The following is a 26,121-nucleotide window of genomic DNA, read 5'->3' as shown; positions in this document are numbered from 1 at the left end:
GAGTGATGTGATCTTCCTTGTGGACTTCTATGTTCAAAACTTAAATTGATTCATTGCCTTTAATTTTTCTCTGATTAAGATAGAAAAAAAGCAATCTAATGCAAACCATCACAGAATAACACCAGATAATACTCAACACCCTGGACCTTTTCTTAACTAGCTCCTATCCCAAATGTATTGCAGATGTCACCACTTTATTTTGGTAATTCAGACCATAATCATGTCAATGTTTCCTTTTCTGTAGAATACAGGCTCCATCCAGCTATTCTCAGCTTAGCATTTATTGGCACTTATAATGATGATGCCTAAAAAATGACAATTTCTACTCTTTATTTTGCATGGTTTAAATATTTTTTCCACTATCATGATCCAAACACTTGCTCTGAATGAAATGAATAGTCATGTTGGAATGAAAACTTTCATTACTCATTACACCCTGATCACCATCTGAGCCTTAAATCTTTGATTTGACAATTGAGCCTTCTGATCCCTCACCACAGCTATTTGTTGCAACCTCTCATGTCCTTCCATGCTTCCACCTCTCATATCTAGATGGTAAAATTATATTATCACTCGATTTAGCTAACCAAGGCAAAACATCTCCCATTCACAAATATCAGCTCAATGCATGTCTCCTTAGATCTTTTGTCAGAAAACAAAACAAAACAAAAACTCGAATACCAACAAGTCTAGGCCTTCTTGATGGTATCTCCACAACTGTACTCAAAATTCAGAATCTGTGCTCAATAAATTAACATTTCCTATGCCATCTTCTTTGCAATCTGGCATCTGAGAAGCTTATTTCTATGTTGTTGACTAGATGCCAGAAGAAGTTGACTCTCCACAGCAGGTCTCCTAGATGATCTTATCCACTTTGGGGGACAAACTATGGAAAGGTGTAAAGAAACTTATATGACTGCTTTCATTTCCAGGGTATCTGTTAGGGTATTCCACAAAGACCTTATCAAGGTACCATCTTACAGAATGCCTTTCACCTTCTCTAAATGAATTACCATTTTCCTCTCTCTCTCGTCATTCAGCATATTATGGTAGATAGTTTCCCTCTTCAGAATTCACCAATGCTGGAGTACCTCAGGGATCTGTACTTTTGCCTGCACTGTTTCTCCTATACATTAATCTTTCACTAACCTCAAATCCTATCCATAGTTTTGCCTGAAGACAGTAGATTCCAGTCCTTCTCTTCACTTAGAAAAGCTTATAGTACTCAAAAAAATATTTAGAAAAGCTTGTAGTGCATCTCAGGCTTCAATGTCTCCATAATCCATATCTTATACACTGATTTACTTATCATTCTCCAGTGGAGCGAGGACAACGTTGCCAATTTAATACTATTAAAGCACGATCCCGCACTATTTCTCACAAGAAATATGCCACTTCACCTCCCTATCCTTTGATAATATCCAAATAAGAATATAATTTTCTTGTTATATATAATAACTGAGCTGAGCTGACTTATACCACTGGTCATTCCTGTTAAAACACACATAACATCTATAGTCCCACTGCTTACACAGTGTACTTTCCGCTCAAAATACTACTTCTCAGTTAAATACTACTTCATTTGTACAGCAGCTAACCCTATACAAATTTCATATATGTCTTTACTGAGATTTTGGGTGATGTACAAAAATCTCACGAAAAATGCTCAACATTTCCAGAACTGGTGCCAACCAATTCAGAGGGACTGCTTAAGGATCAGAGCTAGATAATGGGAAGAAACCTTCATACAGCCTTTATGGAATGCAAAGAAATAACTAAAGCTTCTGACCTAACATCTAATCCTGAGTGAAAATGAGTTAGCAATTTGTGACAGGTGACAAAACTGTATTCTGTATTGGCTTAAATTGGAAACAAATAAGATGGGACAACATAATCATGCCAGCTGGGGACACAACCTGTTTAAACAAGGTTCCTGATGTTTTTGTCAAGTAACTAGGATGATCAGCAAAAAGTCAGCTACTGCAACAAACTCAGTGTCAGCAGAACTGAAGACAGGCACTATCAATATCACCTTATTTCAGTTGATATCTCTACTATAAGAGGTATTAACAGAAAAGAAGTCAAATTGCAGAAGAATTACAGAAGTATATCATGTGAAATACTTAATGTTATTACTGAGATGAAGACGACTCAAGTAGGTGTAATCCTGCTAAATAATGAATATAGAATGCTATCAAGGAAAATATGGAATAGCAATAGCTTCATGGCAGGCAATCAAGCAAATATGTGGGCAAATTTCAAAATTAGAATTGGAAGTGGAGGGATTTTTTGAGTCATTAGAAAAAAGCAGTGGATATAAAGAAAACGGATAAATTGGTCTCTGTTAGAAATGTAAACAATTGGGTATCAAATGAATCCCAGACATGTAGAAATGGAGGAAAAATTTGGAGAAAGAGCAAAGCTAATAATGACAGATGCCTGCAGATTTCTGTTCAGGACAAGGACTAATCATTAACAACACATTTCAACATAATGATGTGCACAAATTCACATGGAGAGAAGATGTAAGAAAAAAAGAAAAGACTTACTATGTTATCACTATCAACAATAACATAGTTTATCGACTATGATACTGTTGATATTGATATCTTTATGCTGGCTCAAGACAGAAGAGTATACTGTGGGGTGGCAGGGGATTTGAAATTGGAAATGATCATCAATTGGCTTTAGCACAATGAAAATGCGTATTGAAAACAAAATTAATATTGTAAAACAAAAAAGTTTTAAAAAGAATTAAAGTTGAGTAGCTTTTGTAAGTGAACTTTAGACAACTATACAAATATTATTTAAGAAAAAATGAGAGTCTGAATACAAGAATCAAATACTAAAGTTTTTTTTCAGTGTTTTCTTCAGCGATAAACTGTGAAGTATATGGTGAAAATGTCAGCCACAGAAGCACATGGCAAAGATGTATGCAAGGAGAAAAAATCAGAACTCCATGGTAGACGACAAATTAAGAAACAGTGATGAAAAAGAAGAAAGAATACTGAAAGATAGTATGTTGGCAGATGCTCTATGAGAATGTAAAAAAAATGTAAGAGGGATAAGTGATGTGTAAAAGTAGCTAAACATGCCAAATTGAATGTCTCTATACTTTAATTATGGAAAGAATATTTACAGAAAATAAATATCAGGAAGGTGTTCTGGAGGATACTGAAAGCAAAATTTTCTGAGGCTAGTGAAAGAGAATAAGAGAAGATAAAAATGAAATTAAATGAAAACTGAAACTAAAGATATTCTGGATATACTAAACATATTTGGTCGTTTTATAATTAAAATACAAACTTATTTATTACTGACCAAAAAAAACAAACTTACATTAGAGCCTACCAGTTTCGCCAGCAAACTGTCTGGCTTTTCAAGGCATTTACGGAGACTAAATAAAAACTAGCAAATGCAGATCGAAAGGAACATAAAAAACATTGTAAACCAACTAGTAGCTAAGGTGACACGTTCGCGTGACAGAGAGGACTTAATGTTCTTATTCATTCATATATCACGCATGCGTGTTTGTTGTAAACGTGTAATGTGATTACTGGCTAGCTGTAGTTCAGATTGATTTAGAGAGAGGATCAGGTTTTTCCATGAACTGTTTAGGATTGCACCCTGATTTCTATTGAGGTTTCCACTGGTTATTAACACTATTGTGGCTTTCTTGAATAAATGATGTCTGTAGTCATCATCCAGATATGGCATGGAGCTGTTTTGCCACTCTATTGTTGGTTAGATGTACAGAAATGATGTGCTAAGCTGGAAGAGATACCTCTGTTGTGGTTTACATCACCAACATGTTCTTTTTGTCTGATTTCTAAAGTCCGTGACGTGTGTCCAATGTAGGCAAGACCACAGGAGCAAGGAATGTAATATACTCCTGGATATTTGTAGAAAGGCACGTTATCTTTTGGGGATCCTAAAACTTGTCTGATGTTGTAGGCTCTTAGTATTCTGGCTATTTGATAAGAAATTGACTTGATGAAAGGGATCACTGCAGTAGAAATGTGCTGGGAGCATGATTCTTCTTGTCTGGGGTTGTCACCGTATAGATATTTTTTGATGATGTTTTGAGAATATCCATTTTGTGATAATGTGTCGGCTATTAGTGAGAGTTCAGTCTGTGTATCCTCCTCTTCTGATATGAAACTGGTAGGCTCTAATGTAAGTTTGTTTTTTGTAAATGGTCAGTAATAAATAAGTTGTATTTTATATTCTGGATATGTTAAATGAAAAGTGTTGTCTCAGAACAGTGGAAAACATATTCAAGGGAAATGCAAAATATTCAAGGGAGTACTTATCAATACTTGAGGTACAAAAGTTTTCAAAAGCCGAAATGTGGAACGGCAGTTGGAATAGATGATATGTGAGCAGAAATGCTGCTCAAATATGGAGGTGTTAAAATTTTTCAGTGGCAGCACACTGAATAGTTCAGGAGGCATACACAGAAAGTTGAATTCCAACTTTCTTAGAGTACATAGAGTTCATAGTTTCTATCTACAAAAAAAAAAGGGGAAATAAAATTTTATGTGAGAATTACGGAGGAATTTTACTATTGAATATTCCAGATAAGATTTATATACAAACATACTTGGAAAGAGGCACAGAAAAATTGTGGAAGGGAGGCTCAGAGAAGAACAAGCTGGATTCAGGCCAAATAGAGATTGTCAGGATGTCAGTATCAGATTTTTCCTTTAAGAGAAACAGTGTTAAGAAATCATGGGAATATAACAAGGACCTGTATTTAAGTTTTGTAGATCTGCAATATATGAGGCAATTGCAATACTGCAATTATATGGAGTAAATCGATCATTATACAAAGCAATACATAGTCTATATATATATATATATATATATATATATAAGTTGTAAGTCAGCAGTTAAAAATGAAAGATGTAGGAAGGTGGTTGGATGTAAAATAAGGTACAAGATAATGATGCAATGATGCACTGTAACTTCAATTTTATTCTTCATCTATGTGGATTGCATTATAAAAGAAAGTAGCATTAAGCCTGATACAAGAATAGGAGACATTAAACTAAGTTCTTTGCTTAATGAAGATAATGTTGTTCTACTATGCAAGCAAGTCTCCAAGATGACTTTACTTTAGGTGAATAACAGTAACAAATTTGGCATGAAAACTAGCAACAAAATGACCAAAACTATGAAAATAGGAAGGAACATGGAAAACTTAACTGAATTCTCAGTGGACAATCTACCTAGAACAAGTTAAATATTTCTGCTATTTTAGGCACAATTTTTAGTGAGGATAGCAAACTAAATATGGAAGTAGACAACAGAATACAATATCCCGGTCAACAATCAGTGATATCATATTGCGATGGAAGCACAGGAAGTCAACTGCAGGTGCTGCCCACAGTGGTTGACCCACCATACGCACCGAACGTGACTGTAGGGTACTATGAAGCATAACATGTAAAAACTGCCATTCGTTGAATGTGGAGTTTTGGAAATTGACTAAAACATAAATCTGCACAAAAACATTCAGAACCAAGGCTCACAACATGGGTTCCATGGTAGGACAACAATATGCAAACCCCACATTACTCGAACCAACATGCAGAGTCATCATCACTGGTGCAAAGATGTGTACAGTGGGAGGTGGAAGCTCGGAAAGCTGTGTTATGGAAGGATGAATCATGTTACACCCTCTACTGAGCAGATGGATGGGTGTGGGCATTGCAGATGCCTGGTGAACATCTCTTACCAGAATGCGTAACCCCAAATATGAAATTCAGAGGTGGCAGTGTGATGGTATGGTCTTGTTTTTTTTGGTTTGGACTTGGACTTCTGTTTGTGATGCCACAAAAATTGAACTCTGAGAGATATCTGAACATTCTTGACAATGCAATTCTTCCTACTTTGTGCATTTCTAGAGACAATGGTCACTGAAACTGACCATTGTCTGTTCCAGTGACCATCTCTTTAAGCAAGATAATGCACCATGTCATAAGGCTGCTGCTGTAACTGCATGGTTTGTGGACATGAATGTCACCTCACTTGACTGACCTCAACAGAGTATTTTTTGGATATATTTTGAAGTAAACTTTATTTTTTTGCTTATCTTCTCACTCATAAAAAAATTTGAAATATCACGTGTTCTCTTAAACTTTATTTCTTTATTTTTCAATCCTTTAAAAATAAAAAATGCTCACAGAATAATACACACTAAACATAATAATATAAATAAAATAATATAAAAAATATGAGCAAATATATTGGTACATGTTATTATACAATAACATGTAAAAATATCATGTTGTGAAATATCACAACATGATATTTCTGTTTACCATAAAAAATCTTGCAAATTTTAAAAAGTACATGAAATTCAAGTTTGCTGTGAAGTTGAAGAAGACTTCAACTTACTCCACACAAAATGCATCTAAATTAAAAATATTTCATTAAACATACAAAGATTGTAATTTTCTATTATCATAAACTAGTATTATAATAATGATGCTTCTAAATGCTTAGAGGAAATGCTTTTGGGAAACCTACATCAGAAGACCAGCCCAATCGCCCAAAAATACCAACATTGCCTGCTAGGGGGCACCATCAGGACTTTAGGAGAAATAATAGCTTCCTGCTTCTTCCTCATTTACTGTTTGTTGTGCCTGCGTGCACGTGTCTTGTTCTTAAGTTTCTTGAAAATGGCAACATGACATTGCCGAAATATTGAAGTATATTAAAATTTATTTTAATGTATATCCTAGTTGATGCTGTAATTTCCTTAAATTACTTAGTAAAAAAAAAAAAAGTAATAAATGCTTCGAGTAGGAAAGAAAAAGCTAAGTTATTTTTGTTGATGGAGCAGACAATTTTGACAACTAGGCTTATAAGTTTAATATGTTTAAAATAAAGGATATTAATTAACATGCCTGTGTAAAAGTCTTTGAAGTAAAGATGGCAAAAATTTGACAAAAGACTTGATTGGAGTCAAGATGGTATGCAATTTAAAGTGGTGGGCAAAAGACATCAGCAAATGAGTGTAGAAAATACATGAAAATAAATAAGAATTAAAAACCAATGACGATAAAGTTAAAACTGAAAAATCAATTATGCAAATTTTGGATTTTGAAGGAACTGAAGAAAAATGAGAATAAAAAACCTATTATATACATAGCAAGACAGTAACAACATGATGGGCCAGTTTGTTAAATCATCATCAGATGACAGAATCCAAAAACTGACTATGAGCTCACTGCATGGTTTTTTGTAAAACATATTAGAGAAGTTTGGTCGGTTAGAGGGTCTACAGGAATTGAGCCGGTTTGAGAGTACAAGGGAGTAATTTATTTTGTTTAACTGCCATAAGGGGATAGTAAATAGGGTATTTATGTGTTTATAGCACATAGGATGGTTCTTATTGCTAGCAAAATAGCTTGGTGTTTTCTTTTTCCTATTGATACTCATAATTTTCCCAAAGGGTGCTTCCAGACCACCAAAGTATTTATTTTCAGTAGTGCTGCTTGAATTAAATTGCTGGAGGAAATATTTTGAAATTTCAAGAAATTCAAATTTACTATCAATGTATTTAAAATATAGATTATAAACATGAATTTAAAAAATAAAATAAAATAAAAAAATTAAAAGCATTTAAAACTTACTTAAACGAATAAGATTCACCATCAACCTCTTTTAAAATAACTTTTATCATTACTTCTCCTTTCTTCTGCTGATCACTAACGGGCTTCTGAGAAAAGTTTCCTTTCTTTATATTTTCTTCATCCTCTTCATCTATCAACAAGCCAGATGGACTTCTAAATAATAATATAACAATTTCTATATATCAGCTTGTTTCTTCAGATGATGGTGCTCATTCAATGAAGTAAAATGTTAATGCATATAAATATGCATATAGAATTGCATTATAATAAATATCTGGTCTATAAATATCTATAAATTCATTTAAAAGCATGCAACTGAAAAAAACACATAAATAAAAAAAAATGAGTCAATATCTATAATTTAATGTCTGAAAATACAGTTCCCATGTTAATTCAGAATGATAGGAAAAATTATAATAAACTTTCATAAACCAAACTGAAATAAATATTATTCAATTTTTAATACATAAGCCTAACAGTTGGAATGGGATATGTCATCTTCCAAAAGTTATTTGGAAGATGACATATCCATAACAAAAAAAAAGCCATTAACACTCCCTATGTTAGAGGTTTCAGGTATTTTTTCTGAACAAGGTTAATCATATTTTCTATAATTTTTAATTAAATTGATTCTGAGATATAAATAAGATGAATGGAAACTGAAATACAAAAAAGCTAATGTCTGTTATTTTTATTAACTGCATATATCATTAATATTCATAACCAAGTAAAAGCTACCAAATAAAGTTTACAAAAACATAAAAAAGGTGCGTTCTTCACATAAAATTACATAAAGGATACTAAATGATGCATATATTAATATGATGCAGAATAATGCCAGATTGCATGTTCTAGTTTCAATTTGTGCAAGGCCAAACTTGAATCAAAAACGCTTGTCATACAAAGGGTATTTTAATAAGAAGTTTATATGGCAAAGTACAAAGCAAAACTATCTAGATTTTTAGTTAATATTATGTCATTTGAACAGTTCCTTTTTCATGAATAATTTTTGTGCCAAATGCACTGAAAATTACAAATTTCATAGAATGTTTTAAAATATCACTACTTCTATATATTATTATTTTTTTTTTGTCAAGTCATATAAAAATGCAAATATTCATGATTTCATGAATATTTGTCTTTTAAATGAAAAAAAAATTGATCCACACAAAATTCCTTTTTAACCTGAATGCAGCTTGTTCTTTGGGAAGTTTTTTCTTCCACAATTTTTATCAACCACTTCTCAAGTATGCATGCATAAATTCTATCTGGAACAAGCTGTAGGAAAATTCCTCTGTAATTCTCACATTAGGTTTAATGTGAGAATTACAGAGGAATTACTCTTTTTTACAGATGGATATCAGTTATCTACTACAATCATCTGATATTCATAACAAAAAAAAAAGGAGGATATCGGTTATCTACTACAATCATCTGAAATCAAACTTTTTGACCAAGTCTTCTAAATTATGCGTAGCCATTGATATTTTATTATATACCTCCATACTGAAGAATTTCTGGTCAAATATCAACTCTAGTTGCCATTCTACATTTCAAGCTTATGATGATCTTTCTTCTACATTAATCTTTGATACATATCCTCGATTGCATTCGTCTTTGTACTATGTGTATTCATTTGTATTCAAATGAATACACATAGTACAAAGACGAAATTAAATTACTAAAGACAGTACTCTCCATAGCTCTTCTTCATTTGAGAAACCCTACAGTATTCAAATGATTGAAGCCTCAAAATCTTCCACACCCAATAGAACAAATTAACACAAGGATGAATGAAGTATTAAACTTTAATACTTCGTAATATTAATAATACTTTAAACTTTAATACTTGAATACATCAAACTATAGGCCTATCTGTGTGTCAGGTTAAGTTGTTGGAGACGCTTGTGAGAACTAGGATCCAGAGTTGGGTTGATAATAATAATGGTATTATCTTTGATGGACAGCAAAGGGAGGTCGTGTTTTAGTAATCTACTTACTTATTACAATAAAGTGACTGCCTCCTTGGACAGAGGAAAAGGATGCACAGTAATATACTTGGATTTCGCAAAGGTTTTTGATAGAGTACCTCATGATAGGTTGACAGTCAAACTAGAGCAGATGGGGTTGGATATTAGATTGGTGCATTGGATTGGAGACTGGCTATCTGATAGGTAACAACAAGTTGTGTATGGAGGAGCGATATCCAGGATTCAAAACAGTCACTAGTGGAGTGTCTCAGGGGTCTGTTTTAGGTCCATTGCTGTTTAACTTGTATATTAATGATATAGGTGAAGATTTGGATGGAGATATTCAGTTGTTTGCAGATGATGCAAAGTTGGGACGAACCATGAAGTGTAGTGAAGATGTTGTGGCCTTACAGGAAGACTTGAATCGATTGAGTGATTGGGCACAGAAATGGGGATGTGAGTTCAATGTTGCAAAATGTAAGGTTTTAAAATTTGGAAAACAAAGATGGGATGCAGAATTTATGCTTGGTGAGAATATATTATTGGAGGTAGAGAAAATAAGAGATCTGGGGGTGATAGTGGATAAGGATCTAAAATTTAGGGAACACATCGTCAAAATTGTGATTTTGGCGATGTTGTTCTACATGTCAGTGTCCTCAAAATTGAGGACACTGACATGTAGAAGTAGGGAGATTCTTATTCCGTTGTATAAGGCTTTGATTAGGCCACACATGAACTATTGTGCCCAGATTTGGTTACCAGGGTTTCAGAAGGATGAAGAGATGTTGGAAAGGGTCCAAAGGAGACTGACTAAGGTAGTTTCTGACCTCTGGAATGTCGAGTATGAGGAAAAATTGAGAAGATGTAATTTGCAGAGTCTGGTGGACAGGAGGAAGAGGGGAGATATGATAGAGACCTAGAAGTTGATAAGGGGTTGTTATAGGATCAATGTTGGAGAAGTTTTACAGAGAATAGTGGGAAATCAGGGAAGAACCAGAGGTCATCCCTGGAAACTGTATAAAGCAGGTGTGAGAGGCAGGTTTATTTCGTGCAGGGTTGTGAATAATTGGAATGCTTTGCCTGAGAATGTGGTGTCTGCAAAGAGTTTGAATGTGTTTAAAACATGGTATGATGAGAGAGAGAGAGGTGTGTGTGTGTGTGTGTGTGTGTGTGTGTGTGTGTGTGTGTGAGAGAGAGAGAGAGAGAGAGAGAGAGAGAGAGAGAGAGAGAGAGAGAGAGAGAGAGAGAGAGAGAGATAAAAGGGCCTCCCAGATGAGTCTTTGACTTCATGAGGTCTTGGGGGTGGTAATAATAATAGTCGGAAATTTCAATCTGAAAATTACAGGTCATTATTAGTGGCATAAGGCTAGTTGGATACAAAGCAGAATTCAAATAATGGATTATTTAAAACAGTAAGAGCTACAAGATGGGATAAATTGAAGGTGATTAACAGAAGAAGCATTAGGTTATTTTTTTTAAAAAATTATCTAGGGATGTATTGGGTTGGCAAATAAGTTCATTCGGTTTTTCAGAGTGGAATGAAACACATTTTATTTAATATATATAACACATACTAGTCAGTTATATATTGACCCTCTTTACCAATGACCTCTTGCCATGTGTCCACCAACTTCATTATGCCACATTCATAAAACTCCTGAGGTTTACTGGTGAAAAACTGATCCAGGTGTTTTTTGACAGCCTCCTCATTAGCGAAGGTTTTCCCATTCAGAGAATTCTGCAACAATTGGAATAAGTGGTAATCGGAATGTGCCAGGTCCAGTGAATACAGAGGATGTGGAAAAACATCCCAGCCAAGACGTAACAATTTACTTTGGGTTGTTAACGATGTGTGGGGTCTGGCGTTGTCGTGGTGAAAGACAACTCCTTTCCGATTTGCCAATTCAGGACGTTTTGTGCTAACTGCATGGGCTAGTCACGTTAACTGTGAGCAAGAGACAGTTGAATCAATCGTGCTGCCTGATGGTAGCACCTCGCAGTGGACAACACCTTTATAATCCCACCACACACACACACACAGAGCATGATCTTCTTTAGGTGTAATCCCGCTTTCGAGGTTGTTTGCAGCGGTTCGCTCGTGCCCCCATGATCTTTTACATACCACGTTATCGTACATGACCCATTTTTCATCTCCCGTAATCATCCGCTTCAAAAATAGGTTGTTTTCTTGGCGATGTCGCAGCGAATCACAGATGGATATGCGAGCAGTCATATTGGCCTCAGTCAATTCATGCAGCATCCAAACATTGAGTTTTGAAACATATCCTAGCTTGTGCAAATGGTTTTCAACGCTTGTATGGGATATACTTCAATACTGCAGCAATCTCCTGCACTGTTTGGCGGATTTTTGTCGACAATATCCTTCACAACACTCGAATCAACCTTGGTTGGGCGACTGGCGCAAGGTGCATCACTGACGTCGAAATCTACAGAATTTGGCAAATCACTTTTGGCATACGCGTTCTGTCAAAGGCACCATCCCCATACATGCTGCATATTTTTTTATGGGCCTCCACAGCTTGTTTGCCTTTTTTCAAATAAAAAAGCAAAATATGCCGGTAATGTACGTTATTTTCTTCCATTTATTAAAATATGTTACACACACGCAATTGAAGTAGGCTGAACAAAAATTCGCTGAAAGGTTATGTGAAATGTCGCCTTTAAACTGTGCAATAGCGTTGCACGGTAGCACAACAATAGCGACAGGCGAAGCGGCGTAAACTTGTACTAATGCATAAACCAAATGAATTTATTTGCCAACCCAATAAATTGTTTATTTCTGCTAGAAAGACAGGTAAGGTATCTTCTTTATGAGATCAAATAACAAACACGTTGTTGATGTAACATACTCAAAAAGAAGGCTGAAGTTGTATGGATGAGAAAAGGATTTCTTCTAGATGATCAAGATAAAAGCTTGTGAGGGCTGAAGAGTGCAGACTCACCATAGTGGTTCCTTCAAGTTTTCTGTAAAATCTGTTTTGACAAATAAAAATAACCTGAGTGAATGAAAAGGTCAAACAATTTGACTATATCCAGAGGAAAGGCTTGTGAGAGCAGATGAAGGCAATCTTCCAGAGTCACTGCCAATTTTCACTGACTGTCTTTTTATTGTGATTTTCATGCCAAATTAATTACAGCTGCCATTCAATTTAATTAAAGAATCTTGAAGACTTGTACTGAATTTATCATCATAAAGAGCTAAGACTAAACACCTCTGATTTTTATATCATATGCATATCATATTTAATACTGCTTTCCTTCATATGATTCATAGAGATGACTAAGATGTTTTGATAATGTACACCCCTTGTCTTATATCTGATTTGACACCATATTATCTTCCTGCACCTCCTTCAATTCTAACTGCTGAATCACAGTTTATACATATACAGTAATGCCTATGTATAAACCGTGTAATGTCCTCCCCCTTTTTTTTTAATAACAATGGCAAGTACCTACTAGATTTCTGCATTAAAGATGCCAAGAAATTTTATACTTGGTTTTAATCCTTTTTCCAAGTAAGCAAAACAAAGTTCTGCATGTGAAATATATTCACGTCTGAGCTACTTGTACATAGAGGCTAATGACTTCATATCACCACCTTTCGGATGTGTATAATGCAATGCATAATGGGAAGGGTAACTACCCAGGCCGGTTTCGACCTTTATTGAGGTCTCATCAGTGGGAGCCAGACCTGGGAGAGATACCAAGGTTGAAGTAATGCAGAAGTCATATATATCTCATATACAAGTAGACAAAAGGTGCTTGAACTTATTAATAAAAATCTCTGGATGAGAGAAAGATGTAGAAAGTTTTATACCTTGGGTTTATTATACCTGGTTTTAAATCTTTTCCCAAGTAAGCAAAACCAAGTTTTGCACGTGAAATATATTCACATCTGAACTAAGCTCAGTTTTGTTCACCAGCTTCTTATGCAAATGGTGAATAAGACTCAAGCAGTAATGACATTCTATGTGACATGTCAATTATAGATGCTGTTTTCCCATGATCCTTGTTATATTCTTTTTTGATATCCTTGTAACAAGCAACAAAATATTAGTAGCAATAAATTTTCGACATATGGTAAATTGTTATTCATTTTTTTGTTCTGATTATGATTAATTAAATATTTGAATACAGTTTATAATTCAATATAATAAACCTCTGCTCTTGGGACACTTTAAGACCATGTCTCCTTTCTTCCTCTGTCCTATCCTTCCCCTTTCAAACCACAGTTTCTCTTATGAAACTCTGAGTAGCCCAAGTCTCAGAATAAGACCTACAAAGACATGGTGTTAAATTGTGAATGAAGACATTTGAGAATTATAATACTTCATTCACATTTAACATAATTTGCCATGACTAAAGCAACACTTGTATATATTATTTGATGTTAATCACTTGCTTATAAATTATTATTCATATAGTTACTTTGAGTTTATTATTCTTTAATTATATATAATTTTGGGATTTATATTAGTACTGAAAAGACTCAGTATTAAAGTGTCATTCAACTTATTTTATTTCTTCCTGTATAAATATTATAAGAAGCTGTGCATATGTATTATAAGAATTTGTATTTATCATATTTAAATGTATTTTATGGATTATTTTCTTATTTGTTTCTGAAACAGAATGTATATAAGTGGAATTCTGCTGATATGATTTTATGTAATTCTTCTGAATGAATTTAATTGGCTAGTAAAGGAGAAACAGAGTTGTTTTTAGTTAGCGCGTGCTTAGAACGTGATCGGTTACGATATGGAGAGAAACCTGTAGAGGTAAGCTGAACTAGCTAGAACAGGATTTTGGCGGGAAGAATAAACACAGTTAATTGGAAAATGAAAGTAAACTGGGGAGAAAGCTTGGGGACAGCAAAGAGACCGGTTGTGTGTAACGAAAGGCAAGCTGAGATATACGATAAAATCGACAGGAAAGGACCGGGAATAAAAAGGCATTAAAAACTACCTCTATGGAATTCTGATATTACAATAGATTCCTAATGATTAGAGGAAGAATACTGCAGATCTGAAGTCAATACATAGTGGAAAATAAGGAATTAGTACATGATGTAAATCTAATGTGTCAAGACTTGCAAAGCTCTGTGTTTATTATTTCAGTAAACATAGTGAAGATTTCTTTGAATTGTGTTTCCTCACGGTAATTAGTTAACAGGAATTTTAAAGATGTGCCTAAGTGTATTCAATGTGCTGAAGCTGTAACCTGGTAAGACTTATCCTTTTTACATCCAGTGTGAAGCAAGTGAAAGTTAGCTCTGCCTAATATATCTTAACCCTAGCTGTGGCATTTAACTATAAATAGTCGAAAGAAGGAAGCATTAAAGCATTTCCCCCTTGAATTTGATAACTGCCTTGTATTTCAATTAAGTGTTTATAGGCTAGAAGTGAATTAGAGAAGCCAACTATAAGAATATTTATTGTGAATTCTGGAACTTTGAACTGTGAGATCTATTTTTTTATAAATCGACAGACTATAGAGAACTAAGAGTTGAATGTTTGATACCTAGTGTATTATATCTATTCTGAGCACTAGAACTAAATCGATGTGTAGATGATATGAATTGTCTCATAGAATAGAGACAAGTTGTGATAGAAATACTTATCTCTTGAATAATAAGATCTAAGACTTTTGACTTTAATCTTAAAACCTAACTAAATAGCTACCTGTATCTAAGAGATATTTTGGATTTGTTTAATTACACTATCTTCTTTAGAAAGTTATACTTAGATGTACATGTTATATAACCCTGCATTAAATGTTTTGTTTTATTGAATTCAATTTGAAGTTTGTCAGATTTTCTTTCGTTGCATCGCTCACAAAAAATTTTATCGGACCTTGCAGAAGCCTTAAAAGATAATATTAACCTCGGCCTGTAGAAAAGTGAGATTGCAAACTTATTTTTAGAGGGACTTGTGGCATAGTATAATTATTAAAAACAACATGCAAGTCCATAGTAATAACTTTAATAAATAAATAAGGTAGATATTTCGTACTAAAAATAATAGTACATCTTCAGTGTTACAAACAGATAGGACAGAATACAAGTAACGAATATTCAGTGGATCACCTATTAAATACAATGTTGTCGCGAGCTAGGAAATGAAAGAAATTAATAAATAATTAATATTTAAGATAATTAGTTTTTTAATGATTACATAAAATAAAAGTCTCCCAGATCTTCGAGAGAGAGAGAGAGAGACAATCATTTCGATTTAAATTCAGTCGGTGTAAAAAAGCTTCACAACTTTCTTTAAAGAGGCGTTCATATTTAAACCTGCATCTATGAAGTAGAATAGCTTTATTCCACTGGATATTATAGGTAATGGTAATACTGTGTTGTGCTAGACCAGACTTCTGAGGTTTGTTGTAATCAATATAATATTGATGTTCTTTAATTCTTTTTTCCACAGAACGGCCAGTTTGTCCAAAATAAGAAACATCGCATTCACAAGGGATTTTGTAAACGCCAGCCAAAGACAGAAATGACAGTTTATCTTTTGTAGAAGGCAATAAGGAAGAAATTTTGTTGGTAGGAATATAAGTGGGAATCAATTGGCACTTTTTTAAAATTCTACTAGGTTCTGAGATTCCTGGAATGTAGGGGATTGGAACTCTGCGAACTGTTGAAGAAACCTTAGGTAATGGAACATAAGACTCAATTATCTGTTGGATTTGATTAGGGTGGTAATTATTAGATACCATTAACTTTTTAATGATGGAAAGTTCTTGTTGTAAGATTTCTGGAGAAGAGCAAATTTTATGTGCCCTATTAATTAGAGATTTAAGAATGCCAAATTTTTGAGATGTATGGTGAGCAGACATTTTATGAATGTATCTTCCAGTAAATGTGGGCTTTCAAAAGGCGCTTGTAGATAAGGTATACCAGAAGAAGTTCGAGTAAGCAGGATGTCCAAAAATGATAAAGTACCAGAATTTTCCTTTTCCATGGTGAATTGGATACGAGGATGAAGGCTATTTATCTGTTGTAGAAAGGTGGAAAGCTCATCTTCAGTATGTGACCAAATGGCAAAAACATCATCGACATAACAATACCAAAGAGATGGTTGAGGGTGAATGGATGAAAACATAGTCTCTTCAAATTGTTCCAAAAAATAGTTAGCCAAAGGTGGAGACAAAGGACTACCCATGGCAGTTCCTTCAACTTGTTTGTAGAACTTGTTTTTCTAACTAAAATAACTTGAATGGATAACAAATTCAAAAATTTTTGCAATATCTGGAGGGTAATCTTCATATAATAAATTGACTGTGTCAGCTAATGGGATATTGGTAAACAGAGATACAATGTCAAAACTGACTAACAACTCAGACTCTTTGATTTTTAAATCCTTGATTTTTTCCAGGAAATCTGTTGAATTTTTTATGTAGGATCTTGAATGTCCAGTGAGAGCACTTAAAGAACGAGATAAGACTTTTGCAATTCGTTAAGTAGGAGAATCAATGCAATTCACGATTGGTCGTACTGGATAGCCTTCTTTATGGATTTTCGGGAAGTCTTATAGACAAGGAGATCTTCCAAAGTAGGTGCGTAATTTATCCACATAATTTGGGTCCCAACTGATGACCTCATCAAGTAATTTATTTAATTGTTTAATCTGTGAATTTGTAGGATTATGCGTGATCTCTTTGTAGGTAGATGTGTCTTCTAAAAGACTGGATACGTTGGTCTCACAGTCAGTCTTATTCATGTAATTGTAATCATGAATAAGACTGACTATGAGACCAAAGTATCCAGTCTTTTTAGAAGACACATCTACCTACAAAGAGATCACGCATAATCCTAGAAATTCACAGATTAAACAATTAAATAAATTACTTGATGAGGTCATTAGTTGGGACCCAAATTATGTTGGGTATAAATTACACACCTACTTTGGAAGATCTCCTTGTCTATAAGGTCTCCCGAAAATCCATAAAGAAGGCTATCCAGTACGACCAATCATGAATTGCATTGATTACTTAACGAATTGCAAAAGTCTTGTCTCGTTCTGTAAGTGCTCTCACTGGACATTCAAGATCCTACATAAAAAATTCAACAGATTTCCTAAAAAAAAATCAAGGATTTAAAAAGTTATTCAGTTTTGACATTGTATCTCTGTTTACCAATATCCCATTAGCCGACACAGTCAATTTATTATATGAAGATTACCCTCCAGATATTGCAAAAATTTTGGAATTTGTTATCCATTCAGGTTATTTTAGTTGGAAAAACAAGTTCTACAAAGAAGTTGAAGGTACTGCCATGGGTAGTCCTTTGTCTCCACCTTTGGCTAACTATTTTTTGGAACAATTTGAAGAGATTATGTTTTTATCCATTCACCCTCAACCATCTCTTTGGTATTGTTATGTCGATGATGTTTTTGCCATTTGGTCACATACTGAAGATGAGCTTTCCACCTTTCTACAACAGATAAATAGCCTTCATCCTCGTATCCAATTCACCATGGAAAAGGAAAATTCTGGTACTTTATCATTTTTGGACATCCTGCTTACTCGAACTTCTTCTGGTATACCTTATCTACAAGCGCCTTTTGAAAGCCCACATTTACTGGAAGATACATTCATAAAATGTCTGCTCACCATACATCTCAAAAATTTGGCATTCTTAAATCTCTAATTAATAGGGCACATAAAATTTGCTCTTCTCCAGAAATCTTACAACAAGAACTTTCCATCATTAAAAAGTTAATGGTATCTAATAATTACCACCCTAATCAAATCCAACAGATAATTGAGTCTTATGTTCCATTACCTAAGGTTTCTTCAACAGTTCGCAGAGTTCCAATCCCCTACATTCCAGGAATCTCAGAACCTATAGGTAGAATTTTAAAAAAGTACCAATTGATTCCCCACTTATATTCCTACTAACAAAATTTCTTCCTTATTGCCTTCTACAAAAGATAAACTGTAATCTCTGTCTTTGGCTGGCGTTTACAAAGTTCCTTGTGAATGCGATGTTTCTTATTTTGGACAAACTGGCTGTTCTGTGGAAAAAAGAATTAAAGAACATCAATATTATATTGATTACAACAAACCTCAGAAGTCTGGTCTAGCACAACACAGTATTACCACTACCTATAATATCCAGTGGGATATTATGGGTAGTGGTAATACTGTGTATAACCACTACCCATAGTGGTAATACACAGTTGTAATAGTGGTAATACACAGTGGTAATATACATAGTGGTAATACACAGCATCTGTGAAGTAGAAAGCTATTCTAATTCACAGATGCAGGTTCAAATATGAACGCCTCTTTAAAGAAAGTTGTGAAGCTTTTTTATACCGACCGAATTTAAATCGAAATGATTGCCTCTCTCTCTCTCTCGAAGATCTGGGAGACTTTTATTTTATGTAATCATTAAAAAACTAATTATCTTAAATATTAATTATTTATTAATTTCTTTCATTTCCTAGCTCACGACAACATTGTATTTTAATAGGTGATCTGCCGAATATTCGTTACTTGTATTCTATTCCTATCTGTTTGTAACACTGAAGATGTACTATTATTTTTAGTATGAAATATCTACCTTATTTATTAATTAAATTTATTACTGTGGACTTACGTGTTGTTTTTAATAATGAGATTGCAAACGTTAGATGATGATTGATTCCTCTACAATATATAGACTAATCTGAATATAAGGTGGCGTGGGATAATATAAATTTCTTTATATTTGGATCGGTATCAATCAACATCTGACAAATAAAAACGGAATATCAAGAAATAAGAATAAGTTCAATTAACCAACATAAATATACAAGTCAGCAAAATAGGACGACACAACAATGGGTTGAGGGGATCTGATATGCAAACAGCTGGTGACCAAGAGTTCCAAGGATACAATGAACAGTATGAATATCTAATAAAAGGGTATATACAACCTTGTTTATGATGATTACTACAGAACTTGGATATAATCATGCAGTCTGAATGAGTTGGATTTGGACAGATGAATTAATGTTTCACATGTTTCCAGGAAGAGACAATCAAAAAGTGAATCAGCTATGTAGTATCTTATTTTGGTTTTAGTGAACTTCTATGACTAGTGTCTATGGCATGAAATGTGAAGCCAGATTTATCAGATTCTGTAGTCTTGGTGTTCGTACATTCTGATCTCAGTAGTCTGACCAGTTTTGTTCAAAATCAAAGCAAAGCAACTAAGGCACATATACATCATTTTTTACAACTGCATGCATTCTCTGACTGGGCTGTTGGGATAAAAGGAGGAGAATTTCTGCAAATCCATATGAGATCAGCTAACTTCTCTAGTTGAAGGAAAAGTTTTTATAAATGTGCTTCATATCCTAAAAGAATTCAAACCAGGATTTCTCCAACTAAAGGGCATGTGTTATAAGTATGATTTAAGAAAAATATCTTATATGAAAGCAACTGCACAAAAATAAGAGAATTTTCAGCACAAATTTATCAGTTGAATAGATACTGAATATTTGAATCATATGTTAACAAATGCTCAAAAAAATCCTACTGTACTTACATTGTATTTAATTCAATCTTTGTGCCTCTTAGTCCTCTAATAATAATATCAATCTGATCACAAGAAAATTCAGCAGCAAAATTTGAAAGTAACAGTATTCTTTGACTACTAAACTTCTGGTTTCGGGTCTGATCAACAAGCAAATCCATTGCTACAATCAATGCATCAATAACTATATAATATTAAGGTTAAAGGAAGTTATTACTTTATAAAATTTTAAACTATCTCAAAGCATATAGTTCTATTAAATGATAAATTTAATAACACACTTTATAGAATGAGTTTATGGCTTTGTTATTACTACATCTGTTTTTAATATTTTCTTTTTATGTGTTGTTATCTTATTCACACTGGATTAGAGCTCAAGAGTTTGAATTTAGAACATAAGTCATCCTTGCAAAAAGAACTAACTTATTACTATTCATATGATGTTCATTCAAACACATGGGCATTTATCAGTTTCCTACAGCATACAAAATATTTAAACACACCAAAAATGAAGCTTGCTTTTGAAAAGTTTAAAAAGACATAAGAATATCACTCTCATGCCATTTATAAGAGAAAACACACATCTAAGAATAACAATAAACTAAATTTATTTTTGTTTTATTATTTTATTTTTACTAATTAAAGATTTCACTGTAGTTTTTACGTGTTACTTTATTATTTATTATTTAAATTTATTTTGTTGTTAAATTATTAGGCCATATATTTTGCTATGATGCCTTGGTAACTTAGGCATCATAGAAGGCATAAAGATATAAACTCTGCCCTTACATACATGAACACATGTAGGAAGGCATACAAAGATCAAGTGTTAAAGGTGAGATCCTAAGTCTTAGCTGGCACTCTCTATAAATGTGGTGATGGGATCTTGCTCACCTCTGAAAGACTCAAAATAACCATCTCCAAGATTTTGGACAAAGTGAGACAGTCTCATATTCATTTACATTTGGAAAATTTTGTAGTGCTATGGCAGATTCTAGGAACAATCTCTGAGATTTATATTTCCTTCTGTATAACAGAGAGGTTCTCACCCTCACTGGATCCAATGAGCTATGTCCATAGTGTAGTTTGCCACCTTTGTAGTGTAGATAATAGACATAATTTCTATTATGTCTATTATCTGTTCATTCAGTCAGATAATAGCTGTTCATCCTATTTGTCTGAAGCATATCAGTTTGTGAGAACAGGGAATATTGTAGATACCAGGATGATCTCGAGATTGAGAGAACTTTTTGGCAAAGAGTAGCTAATTTTCGGTATGGTTTAAAGGAAGTCTTTGTGCTTTACCTTTTAAGAACACATTAGATATTTCCTGAAGAGCCTCAGATGTAAGGGATGGCAACAGATTCTTTGTGATCCTCAATCTGGAGAAAATGGGTTTGGGGAATTGATGGAGAGTCTAATGATATGATAAAAAGGGAGCCAATGTCTTAAAAAAATTACTGTGACTGATTTCAGTGGAGAGATTAGTATTGTCCAAGCAGACAATTCTAGCTTTGTTTGCTAAAGTTATGATAACACCATATTGCTGGGAGGGTGGTTATGTGATTCATGATGGAAGTATCTACAGTGTGGATTAGTACAGAAAACACTGGGAACCTGGTGACCACAGTGTCAAGAAAGAGCAGAGAATTATTTTTTTCTTTTTCAATGGTGAAATGGATCCTAAGGTGTTGGCTGTTAAGATGTGCTAAAAACATTTAATATATCCAAGCATGTAGCCAAATTGAGAATATGTTGTCAATGTAGCATAGCCATAGTATAAGTATTGAGCAGGAAAGAGATCAGAGCAATTTTAATGTCCTATCAAAAGATTAGAGAAGTGGGGACAACTCATAGCTGTGCCTGTAATTTGTAAGTTTTTTTCTGAAAAGTAAAATAAACAGAGTGCATGGTAAACCGAATAGGGCTGATATTATGAGGGGAAAAGAGTCTGAATAAGTTCTGAGATTTCTTTTAATGGTACATTTGTAAAAGGGTAGGCTATGTCAAAACTGATCATAATATCAGTTTCTTTAAAGTTATGTCTGATAAGCAAGATCAGTGAAGTTCACAGAATTTTTAACATGGAAGCAGGAAACCTACCCACACTAGTAGTTACTATCATTATGAATCACATAACCACAGTAGAAGCCATGATCACAAAGACTATATTGCAATATCTTACATCTGGAGCAACTCAGAACATATCTCACATGTTTTTAAAAGGTACAACACATAGACATTCTTTAAAACATACCAAAAATTAAGTGCTCTTCATCCACTCACCAAACAATCCTCTTTATCCTCTAGATCAGTGCTTCCCAACTGACGTGCCGCGGCACACTGGTGTGGCACGAAAAACTTAACCGTAAAATCCTGATTATGGGGCAACAGTACCGGAGGGCTAGGCTGCTGAGTGGTTCCCTTTTTGCTTTATTGCTCTTTTCTAGCTACACACGTGTGAAGGCGACCTCCCAGAATGTCGTAGGCATCATTCCTCCCATTACTCTCTCCCTCACATTTTGCATCTATGACTAAGAAGATCATTACTCTGCTTCAGTTCCAACTCGTCTGGTGTGTTGTGAGAGTACCAGTCAAGTGTTTCAAGGGCATATCATTTTTGTAAGAACTGCGTTCAAGTGGATGTTCAGTGTTGCTAAGTGGTCTCTGTAAAACACCTTAGTTGGAATGTCTTATTGCGTCTTTTTCCGAATTTGTGTTTTAACAAATGTGATAGTTTATGAAACATAAATCGAATTGTTATTATTTGCTGACAAAGATGTTTTTTTCCTGTTACCATCAATCTATAACATTCATTTTAGCTGAAGCTATAACAGTCATACAAGAAAGAAGTACCTTCACATGATAAAATAAACTGGTGAGTCATTTTTTTCTTATAGTTAACCATTTTTTCGTAATGTATTTTCTTCGGAATCAAAAGGTATCTAGGATATTTTTTGGACAATGGACACTGACATTATGAGTAACAAAATGATTAATGTGTAATTTGTATAGTTTAAGCTTGGTAAACGTAGACTTTCTGTCATTAATAGGCATTTTCCTAACACAGTTTGGCGTGTTACGGTATTTTGGATGCCCTAGTTACAATGTCTATTTGATATCCTTGTTTATAATGTAGTATTTTTAGTTTCATGTGATTTCTATCTTTCTATTCAATGGCTTGTTTATTTGCATATATTTTAATTCTATTAAATTCAATTTTCAGTTACCCACAATAATGGATAAATATTTAAAAAAATCAGAAAATCCATCAAATTCGGGAGCCCAAGTGAACCAAAGAAAAAGTTTAAGGCGCAACATAGTCATAGACTATATAAAGAGAATTATCTGAAATTTGGTTTCGTGTGCTCTGATAATTCTTCTGTGCCTCAACGTCTCATATGCCTGGAAAAGTTGTCAAATGAAGCGATGGTGACAAGTAAACTACATCAACGCCTTTCTACCAAGCATCCTTCATACATAGATAAGGATTTTAACTATTTTAAACGTCTGTGAACTCAAATTCAAATGCAAATTCTTTCATGAAATTAGCCACAACTGTATCTAATGGAGCTCTATAAGCAAGTTACAAAGTCGTGAGATTGATAGCTAAAGCCAAGAAGCCTCACACAATTGCCGAATCACTCATTTTACCAGCTTGTGTGGAAATTGTCAAAACTATACTTGGAATCGATGAAGTAAAAGAAATTGAAAAAGTACCGCTTTCAAATAATACAATCAACAGGTGCATTGAAGACATGTCAGTTAGCATAGAAGGAACACTAATCCAGAAAATTTGTGAAGTTAAGAAATTTTCCTTACAGGTTGATGAATCAACAGATGTTAGCAACTGTTGTCAGCTAATTGCACTTGTTCGAATTCCTGATGAGAAAGGGTTGAAAGAGCATTTTATTCTGCAAAGAACTTCAGAAACAAACAACTGGGAAAGAAATCTTTAAAGTGATCAATGAATACTTTGATACTAACAAAATTTCATGGAAAAATTGCATAAGTTTATGTACTGATGGTGCGGCTGCAATGACAGGAAAGGTCAGAGGCTTGGCATCCGAAGTTCGATCTGAAAACCCTGATGTTCAAATAATACACTGCTTTATTCATAGAGAAGCTCTCATGTCAAATAGTTTACCTCTAGAATTAAAGTCCACACTTAATGATGTTATAAAAATGTTGAATTTGATCAAAAGTAGACCACTTCAATCGCATATTTTTTCAATTTTATGTGATGAAATGGGATCAGAGCATCAATCTTTGTTGTTCCATACTGAAGTTTGTTGGCTGTTGAGAGGGAAAGTTCTGTCCAGAGTTCATGAGTTGAAAGAAGAATTAAAAGTATTTTTTGAGGGTAACTCTCAGTATTCAGCTAAGTTGGAAGACAATTACTGGTTGCAAAAAATGGCCTATTTAGCTGACATATTTGAATACCTAAATGAACTTAATCGAAAAATGCAAGGACCGCTTGAGAATATATTAACTTGCACTGACAAAATTAATGGATTCAAAAACAAAATTCAACTTTGGAAAGATGTGGTGAAAAATGGTTCCCTTGAAATGTTCAGGTGGTATTGTAGTTCGAATCCTAAAAAAGAACTACTAGAACTTGTAGATCAACACCTATGCATGTTTGAGAGAAAGTTTCATCACTACTGTTCGAATGTTTTCATTTAGCAATTTTTCAAAGTAATTACTCCATTCTTCAAGGATATCTTTTTCTCCCATTTTTATGTCACCTTTATCATCTCTAACTCCTTTTACAGCACTCTTTCCTCTGTTTCTAAGCTTCTTCAACAACCTCCAAAATATCTTACCACCTTCTTGATATTTATTTTCTATGTTCTTGCCAAAGTCCTCCCATGACTTTTGTTTTAGCTTTCTTACATTTGTCTCTGTATTCTCTAAGAGCACAAGCTGACTTATTTGCCAGGAACTTTTGATATGCTTTCTTCTTTTCCTTCACTGCCTCTTTAACTTCCTATGTCCACCATGGAGTTCTGATTTTTCTATCCTTGCACACAACCTCACCACATGCCTCTCTGGCTGAATCAATCAGTGTCTTCTTCAAGGTTTGGTTGCTGTTCTCAAACTTTTTCATTTTTTTCTTCAATAATCTTTGTGTATTTTAGTCTACGGTTCACATCAAAGAGCTGCTCAACTTTTATTCACTTTAAAAATTTCTTACATGTTATTCTTTTCAATACAAAATTCAATTTTATCCTGCTCAAGACTAAATAGTGATCACTTCCAATTTCAAATCCTCTGTACACTCTGGTGTCCTGCACCAGGGAAAAAATATCACTATCAACAATAACATAGTCAATGAGACTTTTCTTATTCCTTGCCTCTTCTCTCCTTGTGAATTTGTGCACATTTTTATGTTGGAACATGGTGTTAGTAATAACCAGTCCATGTCCTGAGCAGAAAGTCAACAGGTATTTGCCATTATTATTATTAGCTTTGCTCTTTTCTCCAAATTTTCCTAAAATATTTTTGTATGTCTGACAATCATTTCTTACTTTGCTATTTAGATCCCAACAAGGACCAACTTTTCCTTTTTCATCAAAAAATTCCTCCACTTCTACCTTAGTAGAACCTTCTGTGGGACCATAGGCACAAATAAGTCTCATTGTCCAGTTACCCGTTCTCATATTTGCCCACATCACTCTACTTGAGACTGCCTGCCATTTGAGATGATTAGCCTCATATTTAGTGTTGAATACTATGGCTACTCCTTCTTTTCCTTGATTGTTATTGCCTGAATATAACATTTTGTATTTATTGCTCAGAAAGATCTCACCAGTTTTTGTCTTCTTTTTGTTTCAGTCACCCCTATTATGTCAATCTGGTACTTATCTAATTCCTCAGTTAGCTCCATTTCTTTGCCATTCAGGCTTCTTATGTTGATAGTACCAATCTTTAACTGGTGATGTTGAGTTGAGGT

The 26,121-nt window shown here is 34.0% G+C and overlaps 1 protein-coding gene across 1 annotated transcript in view; it reads right to left on the bottom strand.

The window, feature by feature from the left end:
* Ku80 (X-ray repair cross-complementing protein 5 Ku80) overlaps positions 1–26,121 on the bottom strand; it is a 305,608-nt gene that overhangs the window by 242,002 nt on the left and 37,485 nt on the right. Inside the window, exons 4-5 of the mRNA XM_090405213.1 lie at positions 20,178–20,349; positions 7,644–7,796 (exon numbers count right to left, since the gene is read on the bottom strand). Of these exons, the coding sequence (XP_090261339.1) occupies positions 7,644–7,796; positions 20,178–20,349 (325 nt within the window). The remainder of the gene's footprint in view (positions 1–7,643; positions 7,797–20,177; positions 20,350–26,121) is intronic.

Source organism: Typopeltis vanoorti, chromosome 15, assembly GCF_054136105.1.
Source record: "Typopeltis vanoorti isolate ZY-2024b chromosome 15, IOZ_Tvanoo_1.0, whole genome shotgun sequence".
Lineage (NCBI taxonomy): Eukaryota > Metazoa > Arthropoda > Arachnida > Uropygi > Thelyphonidae > Typopeltis > Typopeltis vanoorti.
This window is presented reverse-complemented; position numbering and strand designations above follow the sequence as displayed.